General features: G+C 35.1%; 2 protein-coding genes across 2 annotated transcripts; both read left to right on the top strand.

Moving 5' to 3' along the window:
* The first annotated feature begins 5,028 nt into the window (after positions 1-5,028).
* On the top strand, positions 5,029-14,192 carry LOC140802004 (receptor protein kinase WSS1-like). The gene is made up of 2 exons (XM_073157409.1): positions 5,029-7,572; positions 13,389-14,192. The coding sequence occupies exons 1-2, from the start codon at positions 5,253-5,255 to the stop codon at positions 13,844-13,846; spliced, it is 2,778 nt and encodes a 925-aa protein (XP_073013510.1). The 5' UTR covers positions 5,029-5,252; the 3' UTR covers positions 13,847-14,192.
* Positions 14,193-15,079: 887 nt separating this feature from the next.
* On the top strand, positions 15,080-18,073 carry LOC140802152 (probable serine/threonine-protein kinase PBL28). The gene is made up of 7 exons (XM_073157596.1): positions 15,080-15,191; positions 15,674-15,805; positions 15,907-16,233; positions 16,326-16,441; positions 16,658-16,918; positions 17,309-17,506; positions 17,996-18,073. The coding sequence occupies exons 1-7, from the start codon at positions 15,080-15,082 to the stop codon at positions 18,071-18,073; spliced, it is 1,224 nt and encodes a 407-aa protein (XP_073013697.1).
* Positions 18,074-20,644: the final 2,571 nt, after the last annotated feature.

Below are 20,644 nucleotides of genomic sequence, written 5' to 3'. Positions count from 1 at the left end.
GTCATGTAAGTCTTTAAGACAGGTTATAGTTCGAGTTGTATAAGCTTTTAGGGCTAAGTCTAAATAGGATTCATTGTACCCGACCTCTATATATAGAGAGACTAGCTTTAAGCATCCAAGCATTGAGAATTAATTGAGTTTAATTATTTTCTTATTATTACATTTACTATTTTTATCGTAGCCGTTAGATCGTCTTTATTTTTATAGGAGTAGATCATAACTGCAGAACCCTTTTAAGCATTTAAACCGTAGCCACCATCTTTCTCCAGCAGCCACTCTACTATACAGCCTTCCATCACCGCCCTTGGTTGTATGCCCCCCTCTGACGACCGTCGTAACGTTAGATATTTACCGTTTTGCCCTGTTCTGACCTTGCTATACTGTTTTTAATTATATCTATTCTTTCGGATATTCGATTGATATGAAATCAATGTCATTAGAACCCTATCTCATGAGTTTACCATCTAAATTTTCATAATTTTCTTATGTGTAGATCATTCTAGATCTGATCCATAACACATTTGTGTTTGATTATTCATTTTAGTTATAAAATATGTTGCTCTGAAAAATTATAAAAAAGATAAGAATTTTATAAATTATACCTTACATATTTGTGATTCACACCCTATTTTTGAGGATTTTGTAATCCGACTTTTCATTTCCCCATAATTTTTATTTAACACTCTGGGTTGACTTAACTTAATTGTAATTAAACAAAATAGTATCAAAAAAGAAATATTTTATTACAGTATAGTAAATAATTTATAAAATATCTAAATTATCTATGTCTTCTTCATCCTCACATTCTTTCCTATCTTTTCCATCAACCTCACTACCTAATTTTGCCGAAGTAGAGATTTTAATTCCTAGATCAGAGCAGGTCGAGATGCTCAACAAACTCACTAATCAAAGCAAGGATAAGCACAAGAGAAGGAGGGGAAAGAAGGAAGAAAAAGATGAAGAGAAAGAAGAACATGAGACCGAAGGTTGGGGCAGCGGCAATGACGGGAGGATGTGGTTAGGAGAATATGAAGGAAGGTAGTAGAGGGGTAAAAAGTAGGAGGGCAAAAAGCAAGGAAGGAGGTGGAGAGAGTATTTTAATAATTTGATAAGTAAAATTATATAAACCATATAACACAAGTTATAAAATTTTTAAAAATAGGTAAAATATAGGGTGTGATTTACAAAATGGTGTAGCAATCAGAAATATTAAAAAAAGAGTACAATTGCTGATTAAACCCTAAACAGTTTAGCATTCGTGAGATGCCAAACTATTCAACTTTTCTAATTAACTGTTCGCATTTTTATCTAAAAGTAAAATGCTCATAAATTTATCATTTACCTAACAACCATAGTAAAACAAATCCTTTGGGTATTAAATTTGGATGTGGTTTTTTTTTATAGATAAATTTAGCTGTTCAAAAGTGTTCTTTTGAAGTACAAGTGTAAACTAGAACCCTTTTTTTTTTTTTTTTTTTTTATTGAAATAGACTGCTCCTCAAACTTATTACTACATGAGATTTAATTCACTGTAGCTATAATAAAAATGATAATCAGTCTGATATATTTTATCGCTAGACAATTTTTTTCTTTAACTATTGAAAGATTAAGTTAAAAAAATTTATATACATAAAACGCTAATCAATTCAGCGTTTTAGGACCAGACTAAAATACTAAACTGATCAGTATTTTGTCTTAGGAATAAAATGCCGATTAGTTCAATAATTTTACTAGGACTACAGTAAATTAGACCCCATTTAATAATAATTTGACAATAAATTTAAGAAGTAGTCTATTTTAGTATATATATATATATATATAACATGGCTGCTAGTTTGGTCATAAACTCGGTACAAGAAGAAAGTGCAATAAATGAGAAGTGAGTAGATGTTAGGCCATGTACATTTACAACCCTACCAACCTCATAATTGTAAAGGATGTAACAAAGGACCCAATAAATTTTCCTTAGTTTACAATCTTTGCATCATTCCACAAAATGGGGTAGAAAAAAAGAAGTCAAACTGGGAATCAATTAATGCATAGTTGAGGCATGGTTAGATTAAATCTTGACAACTACGGTACGTTAAACACATTCTTAACCTAACTAATTTTTTTGAGGGGTATTTTTTTTAGTTACTGTATGTGATTATGCCTAAGATTATATTACTCATGAACTTTATATTATTTAGATTAATATAAAACTGTTAATTTTTTTTATATGATTTAAACTAATGATGTGACTAATAAAGAAATATTATTTTACTCTTCGAAGAACATTATTTCAATCACTCACATCTAGTTTATAAATAAAATATCATAATAACGTATACTTATATAATCTCTCGTCCGCAAGTATAATTAGTCTAGAATTTATTCTACAAGTGAAGTGAAGATCCCGAAGATTTAAATTATTTGAATGAATGAGATTTGAATAGAAGATTTAGCCCATTAAGTTTTAATTCACAATTATATTTGACTAGAAATTTAGGAATTTGTATTTGAATTAAAAAGCTGTGTTGCATAATTTACTATACTCAAATTCTTATTTGAAATGAATCTAGTGATATTTATTTTTTATAGAATAAGAGTATATTGCTTACACAATCACAATTAATATGACATTCAAAATATAAAAATAGATGATCTCAAGAAGTTGAGGCATTTCCTGCTTATCTCTATCCCAAAGCAAATTTCTAGCTAATTAACTTATATTGGTAGCCTAATTAGCTGCCATATTATCTTGTCTATTAGATATATGGAATTTTGTATTTAATAAAATGGTATAACAATCTTTGGCAATCCTATACATAATGACATAAATTTTAGAGAGGTTGAACCAATTCCAGATCTAGTAATTAATTTCACAAAATTTCTATTGTATAATAACTGATTACACATCAGCCATCATTGTGGTTAAGTAGTTTTTGGTTTTACTAACCCATTATTAATGTTACTAGAGTTCGACGTTCATCAGATTTCCTATTAGAGCACTGTATATATGCGCATGGTTTGGATTCGTTGTGGTTCATCTTTATATCGGTGAGAGCTAATCACATTGTGCATCCCGTAGCCTAATAAGTTCGTTTATAAAAAAAACATCTAACTACACTAGAGAAAACACCTAATGAGTTTTTTTTTTATACTATTTTAAACCTATCGATAAATTTTTTTATACCTCTAATTCACTTTGAGAGTTACGTACGAAAGTATGTGCATTTTGCTATGTTAGTAAAACCATTAAACTAGACAATGACTTCTAAATATACAACTCTTTCCAATTTTGGAAAAAAGATTTATGTTAAAATTTTTTTAGGTTAAATATATTTTACCCTCCTGGACTTATACCCAAAATCACTTTATCCCTGTACTTTAAGAAGTCTCAAATCAGTCCCTATACTTATGACTATATTGACAGTGTTAGTTTTTTTATTAAATTTAACAAAGTACTATGACTATTTTCATAATTTTACTACATTATATTAAAATCTACATGTCTTTTCTAACAAACACAAATAGGGGCATTTTGGTCATTTTAATATTATTTAGTTAAATTTAACGAAAAAACTAATAGTTTCACGTTAGTCATACTTAGTATGAGATTGACTTTAAGTCTTTTTAAAATAGAAGGGGGTAAAATAATTTTGGGCATAAATAGAGGGGGTAAAATGCATTCCTAATTTCTTTTCTAAGACTCAATAATTTACAGTTTTAAAGCGTACCGGACATGTAATTTTTATTTTTTAAGAGGGCTAGTTTGGTAAAAAAACTCAACACATGATAGCAATATCTATACCTCCAAAGTAAAAAATTAATGAGTTGTGAAACACCCAGAAAGACATCTCTACCTTAACTTGCGGACTAAGTAAAATAAGTCTTCAAAGGTGGTAAAAACACCCAAAATGTTCTTTTTGTGTCTACTTTTTGACTCAATTTAAGCATATTAATTTGTTTACCACCAAATGGCCCACTCCAAACTCTTTGAAGCCTCTTCTCCATATGCATATCTATTTGTATGTCAATGATTAACATCTCACCATGCAAATGCCCATTTTTTTTTGTATATATAAAATGAAGATGATTATATTAAAAAGTTAATAGGGTATAAATCTTCAAAAGAATCTGAGACAAAAAACTCAGAAGACAATCCCCCATCCCACATATACCCGAAGTCGAGGCTTCTTCTTTTTTTTGTAACTCAATCAGCAGCGAGATTAGCTTGACTAGATGTATAAATAATTTTCCAATCGTTAAAATTGCTAGTTAGATTTTTAATATCATCAATTGTAGATGCAGTTGACTTTCTTTTAAAACACCGACTAAAATAGTTGAGTCAGACTCGAGCCAAATATTTAGATAGCCATAGCATAGGTTCTCTTAAAGCCATAGTTTCAAGTACCGACTTGTAGTGTATGACATCCAAATAACATACACCTTTTATTTAAGCTCTAAGCTTTTATATTAATTCACAACTCAATCTCCATCAATGGTCACTCTCCTAAGTAGTAACATGCACTTTTTTCAAACTAGTATCTAGTGTGACCAATGGAATTATGGAACCACTCACTCTTGTCATTATAATAAGAGTATGTAAACATGACTACAAAAGAGCCAGAGCCACAGTAAGGGCACTCTATAACGTACCCCAAAATAAAATGCTTTTTGATGACTAGAATTTCTTACGTAAAGTAAAAGTGTAATGAATGCATGGAAAACGAAAGAGTATTAATAAAGTAATATCTTAGCTATTTCCTCATTATATTATTGGAAAGGGATTTTTATTATAATTATAAAAAAAATATTCTTTAAACATCATAATTGTTCCTCAGTTAAATATAACTAATCATAATTAAAAATCCTATTAAAAATATAATATTTTCAATAGTTTTTTTTAATTAATAAAATTTTAGATAGTTCAAAAATATATATATATATATATGGGGGGTGAATGTGTAATTTTAGGCTTATCCAATTCAAAGATCCAATGACCCTCTTTCTATATATGCTCTTCCAAAAGAACAGCTACATTTTGAGTGCACCTCACAAACTGCCACCCTAAATAAGGCAGGAGAGAGAAAAGGGGGGAGAGTGAGAGAAGAAGAAGAAGAGGAACGGGGGGATTAGGCCCATACACACGCTTTTGCCAACCTAGATCTTAGAGGTGGTATAATCAATCCTCTTTCTCTCTTCTTCCATTCTACCAAACGAACAAACAAACAAACACCTTGTGTGCTCTCTCACCTTCTCCTTCCTAGATGGGAAGAATGGGGAACGGAAGCTCCTCCTCCTTCCTCCTCCTACGGCTTCTCTACATGATGTTCATCGTAGCGGCCTTCGTCTCCGCTAGATCCGGCGATTCCCAGGCGATGTGGGATCTCGCGAAGAGCCTCTCTAACCTGCCTAAGTCCTGGGTGTCCGGCACCGACCCTTGTAACCCGGCATGGGACGGCGTCACCTGCGACTCCTCCGGGGCCGTCACTGACATCAACCTCGGCAAGACCTCCGTCTCCGGCTCCCTCCCCGTTTCCCTCTCAACCCTCGCCTCCCTTCAATCGTTGCAGCTCCAATCTAACCAGATCTCCGGTCCCCTCCCTTCCCTCTCCAAGCTCGCCACGCTCCAGCGCCTCCTCCTCGACGGAAACGCCTTTTCCTCCATCCCTGCCGACTTCTTCTCGGGCCTCTCCGGGTTGCAATACGTCTCGTTGGACGACAACCCCTTCGACCCCTGGTCCGTCCCCAAGGACGTTGCCTCCATCGACGGCCTTACCGTCTTCTCCGCCTCCAATGCCAGCATCAGCGGCCTCGTCCCAGACCTTTTCGGCTTCCTCCCCAATCTCCAGATCTTGCGGCTGTCCTACAACAACTTCACCGGGGGGCTACCGTCTTCCCTCGCCGGATCGAGCATTCGTAGTCTTTATCTGAACAACCAGGTCTCCCCGGAGAAGCTCACCGGCCCGATCGACGTGATCGGCGCCATGGCGGATCTGAAGCTGGTCTGGCTGCAGTCGAACGGCTTCACCGGGCCGATCCCCGATCTCTCCAATCTCACCTCCTTGGAGTCATTCAAGGTCCGCGACAACAGCCTCACCGGCGTTGTGCCCCCGTCGCTGACGTCGATGTCGACGCTCAAGAACGTCACTCTGTCGAACAACGAGCTGCAGGGGCCGTTCCCGTCGTTCACCGCCACCGGCGTGCTGGCGGATGTGGACAGCGGGAACAACTTCTGCAAGCCGACCCCCGGGCCTTGTGATGCCAGGGTGGTGACGCTGCTGGAAATCGCTGCCGGGTTCGGGTACCCAACCGAGCTCGCCACCTCCTGGAAGGGGAACGACCCATGCGGGGCAGGCGGAGGAGGGTGGCTGGGGGTCTCCTGCGATACGGCGGGGGCTATCACGGTGCTCAACTTTCCGAGCAAGAACTTCTCGGGGACGATCTCGCCAGAGATCGCGAACCTCACCTCGCTCACGAAGGTGATACTGAGCAACAACAGGCTGCACGGATCGGTGCCGGATAGCTTGGCGACCTTGCCCCAGCTGCAGCTTCTTGATGTTACCAATAACAGTCTATCGGGGAAGGTACCAAGCTTTAACTCATCTGTGGTTGTAAAATTATCTGGAAACAGTTTTGGCAATTCGAATTCTGGAGGAGGATCAGGAGACGAAGGAGCTTCTGGCACTCCTACGGATGGCTCGTCGGGATCCTCCCCGGCTGAAGATCAGTCTTCTGGGTCGAAATCATCGGGGACGACTGTGGTCATTGGAACAGTTGTAGCTGTGGCTGTTCTTGTTGCTTGTTTGGTAGCTCTCTTCCTGCATTACCGCAAAAAGAAGAATGTGAAGAAGTTTGGACCGGTCCCGACAGGAACTCCTCCTGGTGAGCAGGAAGTAGTTAAGATTGGGGTTGTTGGCATGAATGGGAATGGAAGCAATGGAGGTCTAAGCCAGCTTTACAGCCAGAGCAGTGCGGAGAGTGCTGGCACCCATATGTTTGAGATGCAGGGAATGCACATGTCGATCCAGTCCCTTCGGAATGCTACGAATAACTTCAGCGAGAGCAACATTTTGGGCAAGGGTGGATTTGGCGTGGTCTACAAGGGGGAACATAATGGGACAACAATTGCTGTGAAGAGGAATGAATGTGATCTAATGGGGAAGAAAGGGCAGGAGGAGTTCAGGGCAGAGATTGATGTCCTTAAGAAGGTCAGGCATCGGCACTTAGTTGCGCTGCTGGGTTACTGTGAAAATGGTGCCGAGAGGCTTTTAGTTTATGAATATATGCCAGGAGGCACACTAGGCCAGCACTTGTTTGATCTACATGAGAGTGGTTACTCTCCACTTACATGGAAGCAGAGGCTTACAATAGCTTTGGATGTGGCTAGAGGGATAGAGTACTTGCACAGCATGGCACAAGAAACTTTTATTCACAGGGATCTCAAACCTTCAAATATACTCTTAGACAAGGATATGAGAGCAAAGGTTTCAGATTTTGGATTGGTCAAGCTTGCTACTGACAATGGAAAGTCTATGATGACACGTTTAGCAGGGACATTTGGATATCTCGCACCAGAGTATGCTAGTAAGTGCCCTTTACTCATCTGTACATTTTGCTGTTTGAGTTCAGTTTACATTTATTTTTTTAGCCCTCATTTACTTTAGGAATAATTTTTTTCTTATTTTGGAATACAATTATTTATTTTAGAATAACAACTAAATATCATAATAACTATATTCGACAATACAAACAATATTTATCAAAATTATATCTTATACTACACACTAATCTAATTACTAATTTACCTTCGATATCTTTCACATTAATCTACTTTATATCAAATCAAATTGTATTTATAGTAATTTATAAAAAAATAAACACCTTGTTTTTCATCTTTTCCTTAACTTTATATCACATTAAAAGTAATTATTACACCCTAATTCCCTGCTTGCTTGTTTAAGATGTTAATCTAGTTTGGATGACGAAAAGAAAACAACCGAGTCGACAAGATGTGGAAGAGATAAAAAAAACAAAATGCGGTGGCGAATATATGAACACTATCTTGACAGAGATGAGATTTTTTGCATCTTAGTGTAATGCAGTGATCATATTCTATTGGACATTATCTAGTGGGGTTGTCCTATTCAGATTACTTTCTGCTCAACCTGCGCTAGGTGACACATTTGTCTAAATGTGGTTTTGTCCATACTGCCTTTAATGAACCATCGGATGAACATTTATACTAGGAAATGATTAGGATTAAATTAGGACTTAGGAGAGACCTAATGTGACTCTACTTAACCATCGGGTGAACCTTTAGTCTAGGAGCTGATTAGGATTAGAGTATGAGAGACCCTATGTGGTCGACCACCATTAAGTAAGATAATTGGGCCAACCAAGTGTGAGAGCCTATTGCCTACTCGAGATTCATTCTTGCCACCACTTCCAAAAGGAGTCTATTTTTTATTAAGAGTCTTAGCTTATTTCCTAATTTGGAAACTTGTTGAATAATCAGTTAACTCAAAAACTTATGTTGTCAGGTCATGGCTAACAATGTATATTATATCTTTAACATGGTCCCTCCTGAGTGGCCTCAATACATTGTACGTGAACATGCGATTAATAAGAGGATGTCCAACCCTCCACATCGAACAAAACTAGATAATAGAAAATTAGGATTAAATTGTGCTTGATGAGGTTTGAAGCCATGATCTTTAGAAAACTTAGCTCTATGTGAGATAATCAGTTAATCCAAAAGCTTAAGCTACTTAATATTGTATATCATGCCTTTAACAACATCAAAAGAGATGGGCAATTTGATAGTAAAGCGTCTCGTAGCTGAGATCCAATTTCTTATAGATTCATTGTGCCACCTTTCTTACTTTCTTTGTTCCCGCAACCCATATGGTCCAAAAGTTTGTGCATTGCCACAACCTCTTTTCTCTGTCTCTCTGTCTGTCTCTGTCTCTGTCTCTCTCACTTTTTATATGTTTCTCCTCACTTTTTACTTTCCTTTGCTCCCTCTCTACCTCTAATATAGTTTCTGTCTTTACTATGTTACCTTTTCGCACCTCTTCTACTCCACTTTTCCCTCTTTTTACTACTACCACTAGTGATAGCTCTATTGTTTCTGGATTAAAGGATTCATGCAGTAAACTAGCCAATTCAGTGACCTATTCTTTGTAATGAAAATTTTATTCCTAACACTAGTCCCTGTTAAAACCCTAAACCTCTTGTTTAGTTCGTTTCCAGTCGGTTCTCTGTCAATTGCTTGATCCACAACATCTGCTATCTAGTTCTTGTATTGAAAAACAAGATTTGCAATTTGGATATGTTTCTAGGTATGTGTTAGGTAATTTATCCACGTACATGATTCTTCAAATACAAGGGATATTGCTTGGTTGAATCTAGAATACATTTTGAGTACTTGGACTGAGAATCCTAATGAATGATGTGGACATTGTTCTATTAACTGAGGCATGCCTAAATATTACAATCAATATGAGATCTCCAGCATAGAAAGAAGAAAAGAAGCTTTAGAAGCCAAAGGGTTTTGTTTAAGTAAAATAAATGAGGAAAAAGGTAGTTTAGAAAAAAAAAAAAGGAAATATCTCATGCAGGAGAGAAGAAGATATGGAGAACCGACGGAGAACCTTCCAGGTTGTAAATAGAAGAAAAATAGAAAGATTTGGATAACGTCAAGATTCACAATAATCTTCATGCTCAATTCTTTTGTATATTTCCTTTGCCCTTCTATATTGATCAAAGAGTAACTACATAAAACTAATTTGAAAATTCTATTGAAAATCTGACGAATGAGTAATTGAGTATGGTTTGTCAAAGTAAATAGTATCCGTCTTTTGCATTTTAGGTACAAGACATGTGACCATGTGAGATTTGTAATTCTGAACGAGTTCATTTGCTTATCTTTTCTTACCTTCACATTCAACTTGTATTTTTCATTTCCAACTCCTTTTATTTTATTTTATTTTATAATAACTCGACCTGAAAATTTCTCTTCTTTGTCTTCCTAGAAGTAAGTTTTAGATATCCATGAAGCTAAGAAGTTCTTGAATCATGGATCATCTTTGTTTAAGAATTCCAATATGCTTAGTCTATATCTATGAAGCACGGACACGACATGATACATATATGACGGTATGGCAAAATTTGAAAATATAGGACACGAAAACGGACACGGACATGGTGAAATAAGTAAATATATATATATATATATATATATATATTATTGATACATCTAAAGTAAAAGTTTGCTATATAATAGTGTTAAATACACATACATCAAGTTATAAGAACTAAGACGTATCATTCAAAGAATTAAGAAATATACATCAAGCTGTAAGAACTGTCAGTATAAAAGAAGTAACTAACAAAAATTAAAATAACTAACAATTTATCACACTAATTAGAATTAAAATAACTAATAAAAATTAAAATAACTAAAAGTTGATCACACTAATTAGAATTAAAACAACTAACAGAAATTTGAATTTAAGATTAAGCTCTATCGAGAGAGAGAGAGAGAGAGAGAGAGAGAGAGAGAGAGAGAGAGAGAGAGAGAACTTTGTTGTAGCAATCCGTCATCCTCCCGTGCTCAGCCCGTCGTGCTCGCTTAGCAGCCCGTTGCGATCATTGCCTTGGATTGTTGCTATCATCGCCTTGGATCATTGCGATCGTTGCTCAGTAGCTCCGCTCGAGGGTTTTAGGTGAGAGGGTAAGTTTAGTGAGGATGAGGATTTGGGTATTTAGGGCTGGGTGAGGATTTAGTTATTTTGTTTTGGGTTTGGATCCGGGTTAACAAAAATCGACCCAACCCGACCTGTTAAACATTAGCCGAAATTTCTACCATGTCCCGCCCGTGTGCCAACATTGTCCCGCATGTGTCTGATTTATTTTATTCTATTTTTAATTATGGATACTCTGGACCCACGGGACGCGTGTTCGACACGTCCAACACGTGTCTAACACGGAGACCTCCTCCTGGGAGAGGTGTCTGTGCTTCATTGGTCTATATTAATAAGAAATTTCATTTTTCTGCAAGCATTCATTTATGATGTTAAAAACTTAAAAGTTTATCGAAGACTTTGGATTTGGACCCTTAACCAATATAGTAGCCCGCTCAAAAGTTTAGACAATGAGAATCACTTGTAATCATGGATCTCATGAAGATTTGTATCTTGATCTGGAATGTGATTACAATGCGATTCTTGAAACCACCCATTCATTAGGAGTTGATTGCTTTTCTTGAAAGTCTTTCTAATTCTTTGAGATGATATCAAAGGCAAGTGTATTTATGCTGGCAAACCAGGAGATATTAAATAATTCATGTAAGAGTATGATCTGTTAGCTATTGGGATGAAATAAAGGACATGTTTGTTGAGAGGCATTTATGATCTTACTACGAAAACCTCCTTGCTAAACATTCTATGGCAAAAATGTAAATCAAGTCCCAAAAGAATTTCAAGAGCGGCATTTGGCAAGAAAGGGAATCCATTTTTGGATCATCAATTAAAAAGTGATCATTGTGTATATATACAAAACATTAATGTCGAATATTAAGATGCACCAGAAGATAAACTATCATGGAAAATCCAATATAAGGGCAGGAAAAGTCACCCATATAAGTGGGACTTGTTCACAAGATTTACTGAAAGATAAACATTTCATGAAAGAAATGTGGCCTCCTAAATGGAGGAAAGGAGTCAGCAAATTTTATATCATAAATCATCATAGATGTTGACAATGATTATCTATCAATTCCTTGAGTGATCATGAAAAAATAAGGTATCACTTCTTTCAGGTAAGGGAACAAGATTTAGTTGAGGAATAAAGAAAATAGTTGGAGGAGCGATTAGAATTTGGTGAAAATATTGGAATCCTTATAATAATTGCAATTTACCATGAGTTCTTGAAGCCACAACAAGATAAGATAAGAGGACCTTGAGTTCGCGTTGAATTCCTATGGAGGAAAAGCCTCTGATTGTCAAACATTCTTTAATTTGATTAAGGCATCTTATCTAGAACAATTAAAGGTGCTGTTGCACAATAAAGGAAGAAACAAATGAGCATGAAAAAAAATTTCCTAAAGAAAAGGAAACAAATGAAAATTTGGCGAGCTAATAAGCTCTCATGCAAAATAAGGAACATTTTTGGGTTATGTTTAAATGTAAAGTTGGCAAGAATAAAAGAGGAAACATTTGGAAAAGATTGTGATTCTCTGTAATCTTCAAGTTTAATTCTTTCATTCTTTTGTTCTTGGGTTCCTTTTTTGTTTATCCAAGAGATTGAGAGAGGAGCATATGGTGTATGTTAAAAGAATTGAGAAGTTTAAGAAAACTAGAAAAATAATGTTTTTCCCCTTTTTTTGTGTATAACCCATAAGATGGGTGTGACACCTATAACACCAGTTGATAAATTGTCTGAAAACCTATGCATGATGCTAGCTTAGTACCAAGTCTGATAACTTACCTTTCCCTACCTTCTATTCATTTTCTTATTGGGTGATTTTAGTAACCTCTCTTATCTTCCCAATTCCCATTCAATTTTCACCCTTGTGGTTTTTCTCTTCCTTATTTAGAACCATTAAAGATCTGAAATCTCATGGATTATTATTTCTTGGATATTCCATAACACTTATATCTTGAACTTTACAACATGTTAACGGAAGGTCAACTTACTTTATGCAGTTGACAATTGCATGATGCACTTTATTGTTGTCATACTTGATGTCAGAACTTGGTTTGAAGTAATGTAAAATTGTAAACAGCAAAGACGGCAAAGTGTAAGGCCGGCTGCATGAATCTTGTCCTCCTCATACCTTACATTGGTTGGGGTTTTGGGGCCTCATGGACATGGGAAACCCTTTATTTGGTGTGTAGGTTATCAGGAATAGATGTATCAATCTGTGCATCTTGAGTATTTGGGTTTGTTGTACAGAGAGAGGAAAAAAGAACAGATCAAGATATCAAAATGTGAACTTTGCTTTAGGAATGGTTGGAATTGTTAGGAATAGCTATGAAAGAATGAACTTCTGTAACAGTACTAGTTAGTTGAACTGAACTTTTTTTCTCTTGCATAATAATCTCTCAATGAATGCCTTCATTATTTATCATTTTTTTGTTTTCAAAATATTTGAGTTTGCATAATGGAAAAGCCTACCATTCTCCTTTGCATATGACTGTAGGTTATACCTTTATAATGTGCCTTTCCTAATGTAAGGAATTATCTAATGGTTCTTATCAGGAATTGCTAAGAAATTTAAGACTGAGATTGAACTCAAGTATGTTCTGTGATGGCATCTATCTCTGTGACTTAAAGTATCTTCATTGCTTATTTTAGATGCTACGCATGTAAAACTTACATTTTTCTACACATTACAGTTACAGGAAAGGTGACTACCAAGGTTGATGTATATGCATTTGGCGTGATACTAATGGAGCTAATCAGTGGAAGGAAAGTACTTGATGACACCCTCCCTGATGATGAAAGCCATCTTGTAGCATGCTTTCGTCGAAACATACTTGACAAGGAAAGGTTTATCAAGTCCGTGGATTCTACTCTCGATCTTGATGATGAAGCTCGTAATAGCTTGATGGATGTTGCCGATCTTGCACGTCACTGCACTGCACGTGAGCCTTTTCAAAGGCCTGACATGAGCCACTGTGTGAATAAGCTTTCTACCTTAATGGATCAGTGGAAGCCGATGAACTGTGAAGATGAAGATAATGAAGCTGAATCTAGCTTAGGTCTTAACGGAAGACTCGCCCATTGGAAATTTACTGATAGTTCCTCTACAGGATTGTTTAGCACGTACAACGGAGACACGAGAAGAGACTAAGCTTTGCAACAGCTTTTGTAGTAGTGCATAAAGAAAACTATTACAATTTAGCCAAGCCGTCTCCTATGGAGATCAGCCATGGAAGACAAACGAGGCCATGGGACTGCTCAGCAGTCAGCACCCCATAACTGATCCTATGGTTGCTATAGTATCTGGATTCAAGTTGTACTGATTGAAAACACTAGAGAAAATTGTTTGGTGCTTTATTTTTGTTCTTTCATTATCTTGTTATTTTTATCTTTGATATGTAACTTAAATCAAAACCAGTGAGTTGTGTATATTGTGCTGCTTTTTGGTTCTACTGAAAACAATCTGACAAGCTAATTTTGGTTATGATGACAATTCAGATAGTGTGTAGTCTTCTTGAGTGAATTGTGCTTATGTTGCACTCATACTTGTTTCCTTTCCCCCCCTCTTTTTGTTAATATGGTTCAAGTGGAATTGCTAAGCTACTTTACTACAGAAGATAAATTCGAATCTCCTCTTGTAGGGCCATATTGAGATGATCCTTTCAGAGATTTCGGAGAGAGAGAGAGAGAGGTCCAGCTCAAACAGGCAGGCAAATGAGACAGGACAAAGGGACAACTCATATATGGAAAGTTTTTAATCTAACTATTTCATAAATTAATTTATGGATACTAGATATCAACTTTACTTTCAGGTTGCTCCAAGGTATGTGTATTCAAACAGGATAATCAAAGTACATTAACTTTGTGAGCAAATGTTAGGTTCTTGTAACGAAAGTATACAATAGGAATAATATACATTGTTGATTGCCTCAACCTACAAGTTTAAAGCTTTGAGTCAACCTGATATCTAACATGATATAGCACAGTGGTTCTGAGTCCAAATCTTACCGGGTTTGTTGGTCATTTTATATATGAAGATAAACAAAACTTGAGAAATAGATAATTAATCCTGACACCTCCATCCAAGCATATATATTGTGCTGATTCCTACAAACAAAAATGTAGCTCTCTTAACCAATTCGAAATTGTTATTATCACTCGTTGAGCACAAAGATTACTATAAAATGAAGTGCACTGTGAACAGCTCATAATCTCTCTCTCTCTAAATATATATATATATATATATATATATATATATATATATAACATACACACTAAGTACAGAAGAAGAATATCCAATTCCAAGCAGAGGTAAGAGACGGATTTCTAACGGTCCACACGAAGAAACATCCCCTATAAGTAATCGAGCTCTCATTTGAAGGCCATGGTGCCCATTGCACTCCAAAGAAGAAGCATGAAGTCTCCCATATCTCACCTACTTCTCTTCCTCATCACCATTCTTGGGGAATCACTGGCTCAACAAGACAATACCGCAGGCCAGTCTTCAATCTTAGTTATTACTTTGCTTTCTTTTTACAATATATATATATATATATATATATATATATATATATATCATAATTGGCACTATACTTTTTGACCCATATATTAAGGACTTCTCTAGGTGCTTACAAGCAAAGGATTATACTTATACTTAAGGTAATTCCAAATTTTGATAAATGTAGAAGGCTATCAATGAAATAGCCTACTTAGTACATGTGTATAAAAAACTTTGATATCATAGTTATAAACTATAAAGGGTTGCAATGCTCAATGCTCAATGCTCAATGCTCAATGCCTACTAACGTCAACTTCTTTTGACGATTTCAGATGAGGGCTACATAAAGATCAAGCGTAAGTCTTATTCTCCATTGAAATATTTTGATGCTTATCCAATTCATGATATCCTATATATATATATATATATATATATAGATAAGTTTTTCTTATGATCTTTCTTATGTTTTCCAATTATTAGGTGCTGCTTTTAAGCCAATACTTGTGGTTATTGTTGCAATCATGGGATTCATTCTTCTACTTTTTCTTATCAAGTATGTGAGAAAGAAAGGCTTTGCTGAAAGTTCTGATAAGGATAAACTTATTACAAAAGGTACTATATCAAGACACTTGAGTTGAAATGGTTCAAAACCAAGTAGCTAACTGTCCTAATAAAACATTCTTGTGTTGTTAATTGTCACAAAAAATTGAAAGGGATAGTGATCAACAAATGGTCAGGGCTCTATAAATTCTCGAAAGCAGAGATTGAGAAGGCCATAAACTTTGGTAATAGCAAAGTAAACCTTGGCTCAGGAAGTGCAGGTCAAGTGTATCAAGGAGTTCTTCCAAGTGGGCAGCTTGTAGCAATCAAGCACATATATAAGACTGCGATGAACGGATCTTTTACGCGAGAAGTTGAAGGTCTGTCGAGAATTCGACACCCGAACTTGGTCTGTCTCTTTGGTTATTGTGATGAGGATGATGAGAAATACTTAGTTTATGAGTATTGTTGCAAAGGAAACCTTGCTCAGAATCTATTGAGTAATCTCTAAAAACTCCTCTTAAATTACTATGGAAATGTTATATATCTTGTTATGATATAGTCTAAAGTTTTTTTATTTTGTTCTTGATAGGGAGTGACTCTGTGCTTTCATGGGATAAAAGAATCAAGATCTTAAGAGAATGTGCACTTGCTCTAAGGTTTCTTCATTCTCACCCTGATGGTTGTATTGTTCATAGGGACATCAAGGTAAGAAGCAATCTCCAAATTAAACACATAAATCCCCATTCTGAGGGACTTTATGCTAACTTCCATACCATCAATAAGAAAACTATCAGCATCTGACCCTTATAAGTTTTTAAAAAAAAAATCACTTTAATCTATAATAACCAAGCCACTCAACATTGTTACTAATTTGGAATACCTAACTATTTTAATTGCTTTTTTTTCCTTGGGGTATTTCAGCTAACAAACATACTATTGACTGAGAATATGGAGGCAAAGCTCTCAGATTTTGGGTTGGCAAAGATGCTTCAGATAGAAGAAACCAAAGTGTACACAGACATCAGAGGGACCATAGGCTATATGGATCCTGAATACATCACACATGCAAAGCTCACTTGTGCTAGTGACATCTATGGCTTTGGAATTGTGGCTTTGCAGCTTCTATCAGGGAGGAAAGTGATTGAGTTGAATATAGAGGCCAGAGATTCTCTAACAAAGAAGGTATTTTCTGCCTTACATTAAGTATGATTCTTTTATACTATTTTAAACTAATAGTACCTGACATAATATAAAATATTCTGTTATTTTTTTTTAAAAGAGAAAATTAAAATACTTAAAATACCTTATACTTGACTTTTAATTTTGATTCACCTTAACCCTAAAAAGCTTGTGCAAAGGCACTAAAAGCGCAAAATATTAGAGTTGAATGATAAATATCCATATGGTACTTATTGTCGCTTATTACTCTGTGCTTCAGACATGCTCAATCCGATAATTGTCTTCTTTTCCGACGAAAGACATAATATACATTATTAGTCGGTTTAAGTAACTACGGAGAACTTTTAAGTCATCTGGTTATCTATTTCTTAGAGTCTTTCTTGATTTATATAGGCTAAGGATGTGATGAATGGAAAGAGACCTCTCCAAGATTTTATAGACCCACGCCTTAATGGAGAACTAAGCTTAAGGGACTTCGAATCCATCCTACGAGTTGCTGTTCTTTGCGTTGCTAGCTCAAGCAAAGGGCGTCCGACGATCAAGGATGTCATTGATGAACTAGATAAAGCATGGAGGAATACATCTGGCATGGTTTGATACTATGGTCTTTATCTTTTATATATATATTCTATTTTATATAATATAAAGAAATTTCTATATAATTACCGATGAAAGTTTTTTTGTTAAATATTATAATTATCACTATATTCTTCTATCATGTTATGTTATAGTTCACCGAAATCATTGTATTATTTCAAAATTGCTTTTCTTAGAACACAACTTAAATCCGAAAAAGACTTATTTTCCTTGCATAAATAATTAAAATACTATCCAATATTAGTTATATATATATATATATATATATATATATTAATTTTAATAATAATTTGTTATGAATATTTAATTAAAAATTAACTATAATGATAATTCTGAAAGAGTCGAAAGTTAGCGACTAAGTTATGATATTTTAAAGAATATAGTGTTAATTATAATATTTTGGAAGATTTTGGTGGCTATTATTATAAACATCTCTTATATAAATTTTATTGATGCTAATTTTAGCTCTTCTTTTTGGTTTAGATTGCTCAAACCAAGCGAGAGATCCTTGCTTCATCCATCTCATTCTCTCAATCTTCAGAAGTGAATATAGAAGTATAATACTACTGGAAAGTGCAAGTGGGAACTATTTGGGCCACAAAGTTAATTCTTTTTCATTTATCCATTAATTAGGTAGTCATGATATTTTCTTTTGACTTTGTTCAAGTATACACTAAGGTTTTAGAAGTTTGTTGAGTCATAATCTTAGTGTAATCTTATATACAAATGTAATCTGAAATGTAAATGAGAAATACGGTTGATCTTGGTAATTAATGCTGACCAAGCTAAGGCTGGGTTCACTTGTTAAATAAGAGTGGAATATGTATAACTATTCTAATTTTTAATACTAGAAGAAAAGAACTAATACTAGTATAACTTATTCTAATATTTAGTTTAATACTAGTATAGGAAGTAATAATTTTATTTGATGTGACATAAAATTGATATTAAAATATTAAATAATAATAAAATTATATTAAGAATTGGTGACGTTTTTTTAAACTAGATGACAAAAATACCGTTGAGCCGGTGGGAAATAATACTTCAAAAAATTTCCCGCACTATGCAAGTATGCGGGATTATAACCCCGTATTCAAGCATGCGGGATAATATCCCTACACTTAGGTATGCGGGTATACGGGGTTAACCCCGCACTCGGATGTGTGGGGTAGTTGGATAATATCCCACACCGTGCAGGGTTATATCTATACACTGTGCTAGTCTGCAGAGCTGCCTTTAGAGAGGAGAGAGAGGAGATAACAATTGTAGCTGATGTGACCAGTAATTATATATTATCATCTCAAAGGATAAAATGATAATCTTGGGTTATTAATAAATGACTTTGAGAAAGTTGTATGGAACAAGATGATAAAAAATATTAAATTAGTATACTAGAATAAATTAAAATGTCAGTTAATTACGACACCAGAATAAGGAGATTTATTCTAAAATAAATCTATTACTATTCCACAAGTGAATGGGACTGAGAGATCATTGAACAGTAAATGTCGTTTGGATTAGTGTTGGCTAAAATTATCAAAGATAATAATTAGTTCTAAATTCTTATTTGATTTTTGTTATCAAAACTAGTCATACAGTGATACGATCTCCCCTTTTAGGCTAATGCTCGATCTATTCCGATTTTCAAATTTTGACAAGATCTGACACAGAAATTTGAAAATAGATCCCAAAAGATGCTGTCGTCGGATCGACGTGAGATTTTGATATGTTGTAGCTCTGGAAAAGAGCTTTCCAACAAATTAAGTTCAGGCGAATCGAATATAGGGATCTCGATATATCGTCCGATTAGTGGACGAATGTCAGGGGTCTATCTTAGGATCCGTGGATGGAGACACGAGATCCTAGATTATAGGATGGTGGTGGACCGACGCTAATGGGGTGGCACTGGTGAATAAGTGGTGGTGGAAGAGTTATGGGTGATGGTAGGGTTAGGGCAAGAGTTAGATAGATTGGAAGAAGGGGGAGGAGTGGGCCGCCCGCCCCTAAGGAACTAGGGTGATTGGCCAGTCGAGGGAGATTAGAAGCGGCGTCGCCAGAGATTGAGATAACGGGAGTGAAGAAGATGAATGAGACAATGCAAAAACTCAATTCATCAATAATCACTCCATGGTTGCCATCCATATTCTTTAGAGGCTAACCAAACAATTCAAAAATAACCCTAAATAGTACATTTTCGCCGACCGCGTTCGAATGCACCTATTTTCCACTTCTCTGGATGTGCGAACGTGATGCAGGCGTTCACAACCGCGTTCGAACGCACTCTACCCGCGTTCGAACGCGACATACAGAAAACTTATTTTTTAAAAAATTAAATATTAAAACAAAAAGTAAAAACACTCCTAAAGTGTATCTATGTTTGAGACGACATCGGTGAAGTATGTATGATATTGTTGACCCAGCAACATATACTTGAGATGTAAGGAAGGGGATCAAATAGAAAAAGATATATTTCTTTTGAAAAAAATTTATGCATGTATACCGTTCAAAATTCTTATTTTTTACATAGATATTCCTTGGATTTAACTAATCATTGAAATTTTAATAATTTAAATATAAAAAGATAACAATATCTTTATTCTAGTTTTCATACATTTATCTTAGTTAAGGGTACTTTTTATATTTTTATTTTATTAAATTATTGAGACTTAATCAGAGGCTAAAGTTTTGTCAAATAGACTGTGATTTATTATTTTTAACCAAAATTTTACACTAACAGAGGGCCACATCACCATAAAATAAGTGGTTAATAAAACCTCACTCACTCTTTTAATACTAGTATTAAGTTAGGACTTAAGAATTATCTATCATCACATAAAGAAATTTGTACTATGTTAAAAAAGTGAAATATTTGAGCTATCTTCTCCTCCCTTCTTATCTATCTTTTTAGAATACGGTTGATATACTTAAGAGTATAATAGAAAACTTAATCGCTATAATCGGTTCAACAAGCGATTACTTATTTCTACATTATAATTTTAGTTTACTTTATGTGTATATTTTTGTCATAAATATCTTAGTTGAGATTTTCGAATGAATTAAACAATTGTAGTGATAATAGTTATGCAATATTTAGTTTATTTTCTTTTTAGCTATTTTTCTGTTTTAGTTTTT

This window comes from Typha latifolia, chromosome 15, assembly GCF_019914945.1.
Source record: "Typha latifolia isolate L0001 chromosome 15, TyphaL0001v2, whole genome shotgun sequence".
NCBI classification, from domain to species: Eukaryota; Viridiplantae; Streptophyta; class Magnoliopsida; order Poales; family Typhaceae; genus Typha; species Typha latifolia.
The sequence above is the reverse complement of the archived record's forward strand: the minus strand, read 5'-3'. Positions and strand labels throughout refer to the sequence as shown.

What these genes read in the sequence shown, in the direction of transcription:
- LOC140802152 (XM_073157596.1), top strand. Translation starts at nt 15,080, where the DNA reads ATGGTGCCCATTGCACTCCAAAGAAGAAGCATGAAGTCTCCCATATCT. An exon ending in TCAACAAGACAATACCGCAG is followed by an intron (nt 15,192 to 15,673) that starts GCCAGTCTTCAA and finishes TCCAATTATTAG; the next exon opens with GTGCTGCTTTTAAGCCAATA. An exon ending in TTGTTCATAGGGACATCAAG is followed by an intron (nt 16,442 to 16,657) that starts GTAAGAAGCAAT and finishes GGGGTATTTCAG; the next exon opens with CTAACAAACATACTATTGAC.
- LOC140802004 (XM_073157409.1), top strand. Translation starts at nt 5,253, where the DNA reads ATGGGAAGAATGGGGAACGGAAGCTCCTCCTCCTTCCTCCTCCTACGG. An exon ending in TCTCGCACCAGAGTATGCTA is followed by an intron (nt 7,573 to 13,388) that starts GTAAGTGCCCTT and finishes TACACATTACAG; the next exon opens with TTACAGGAAAGGTGACTACC.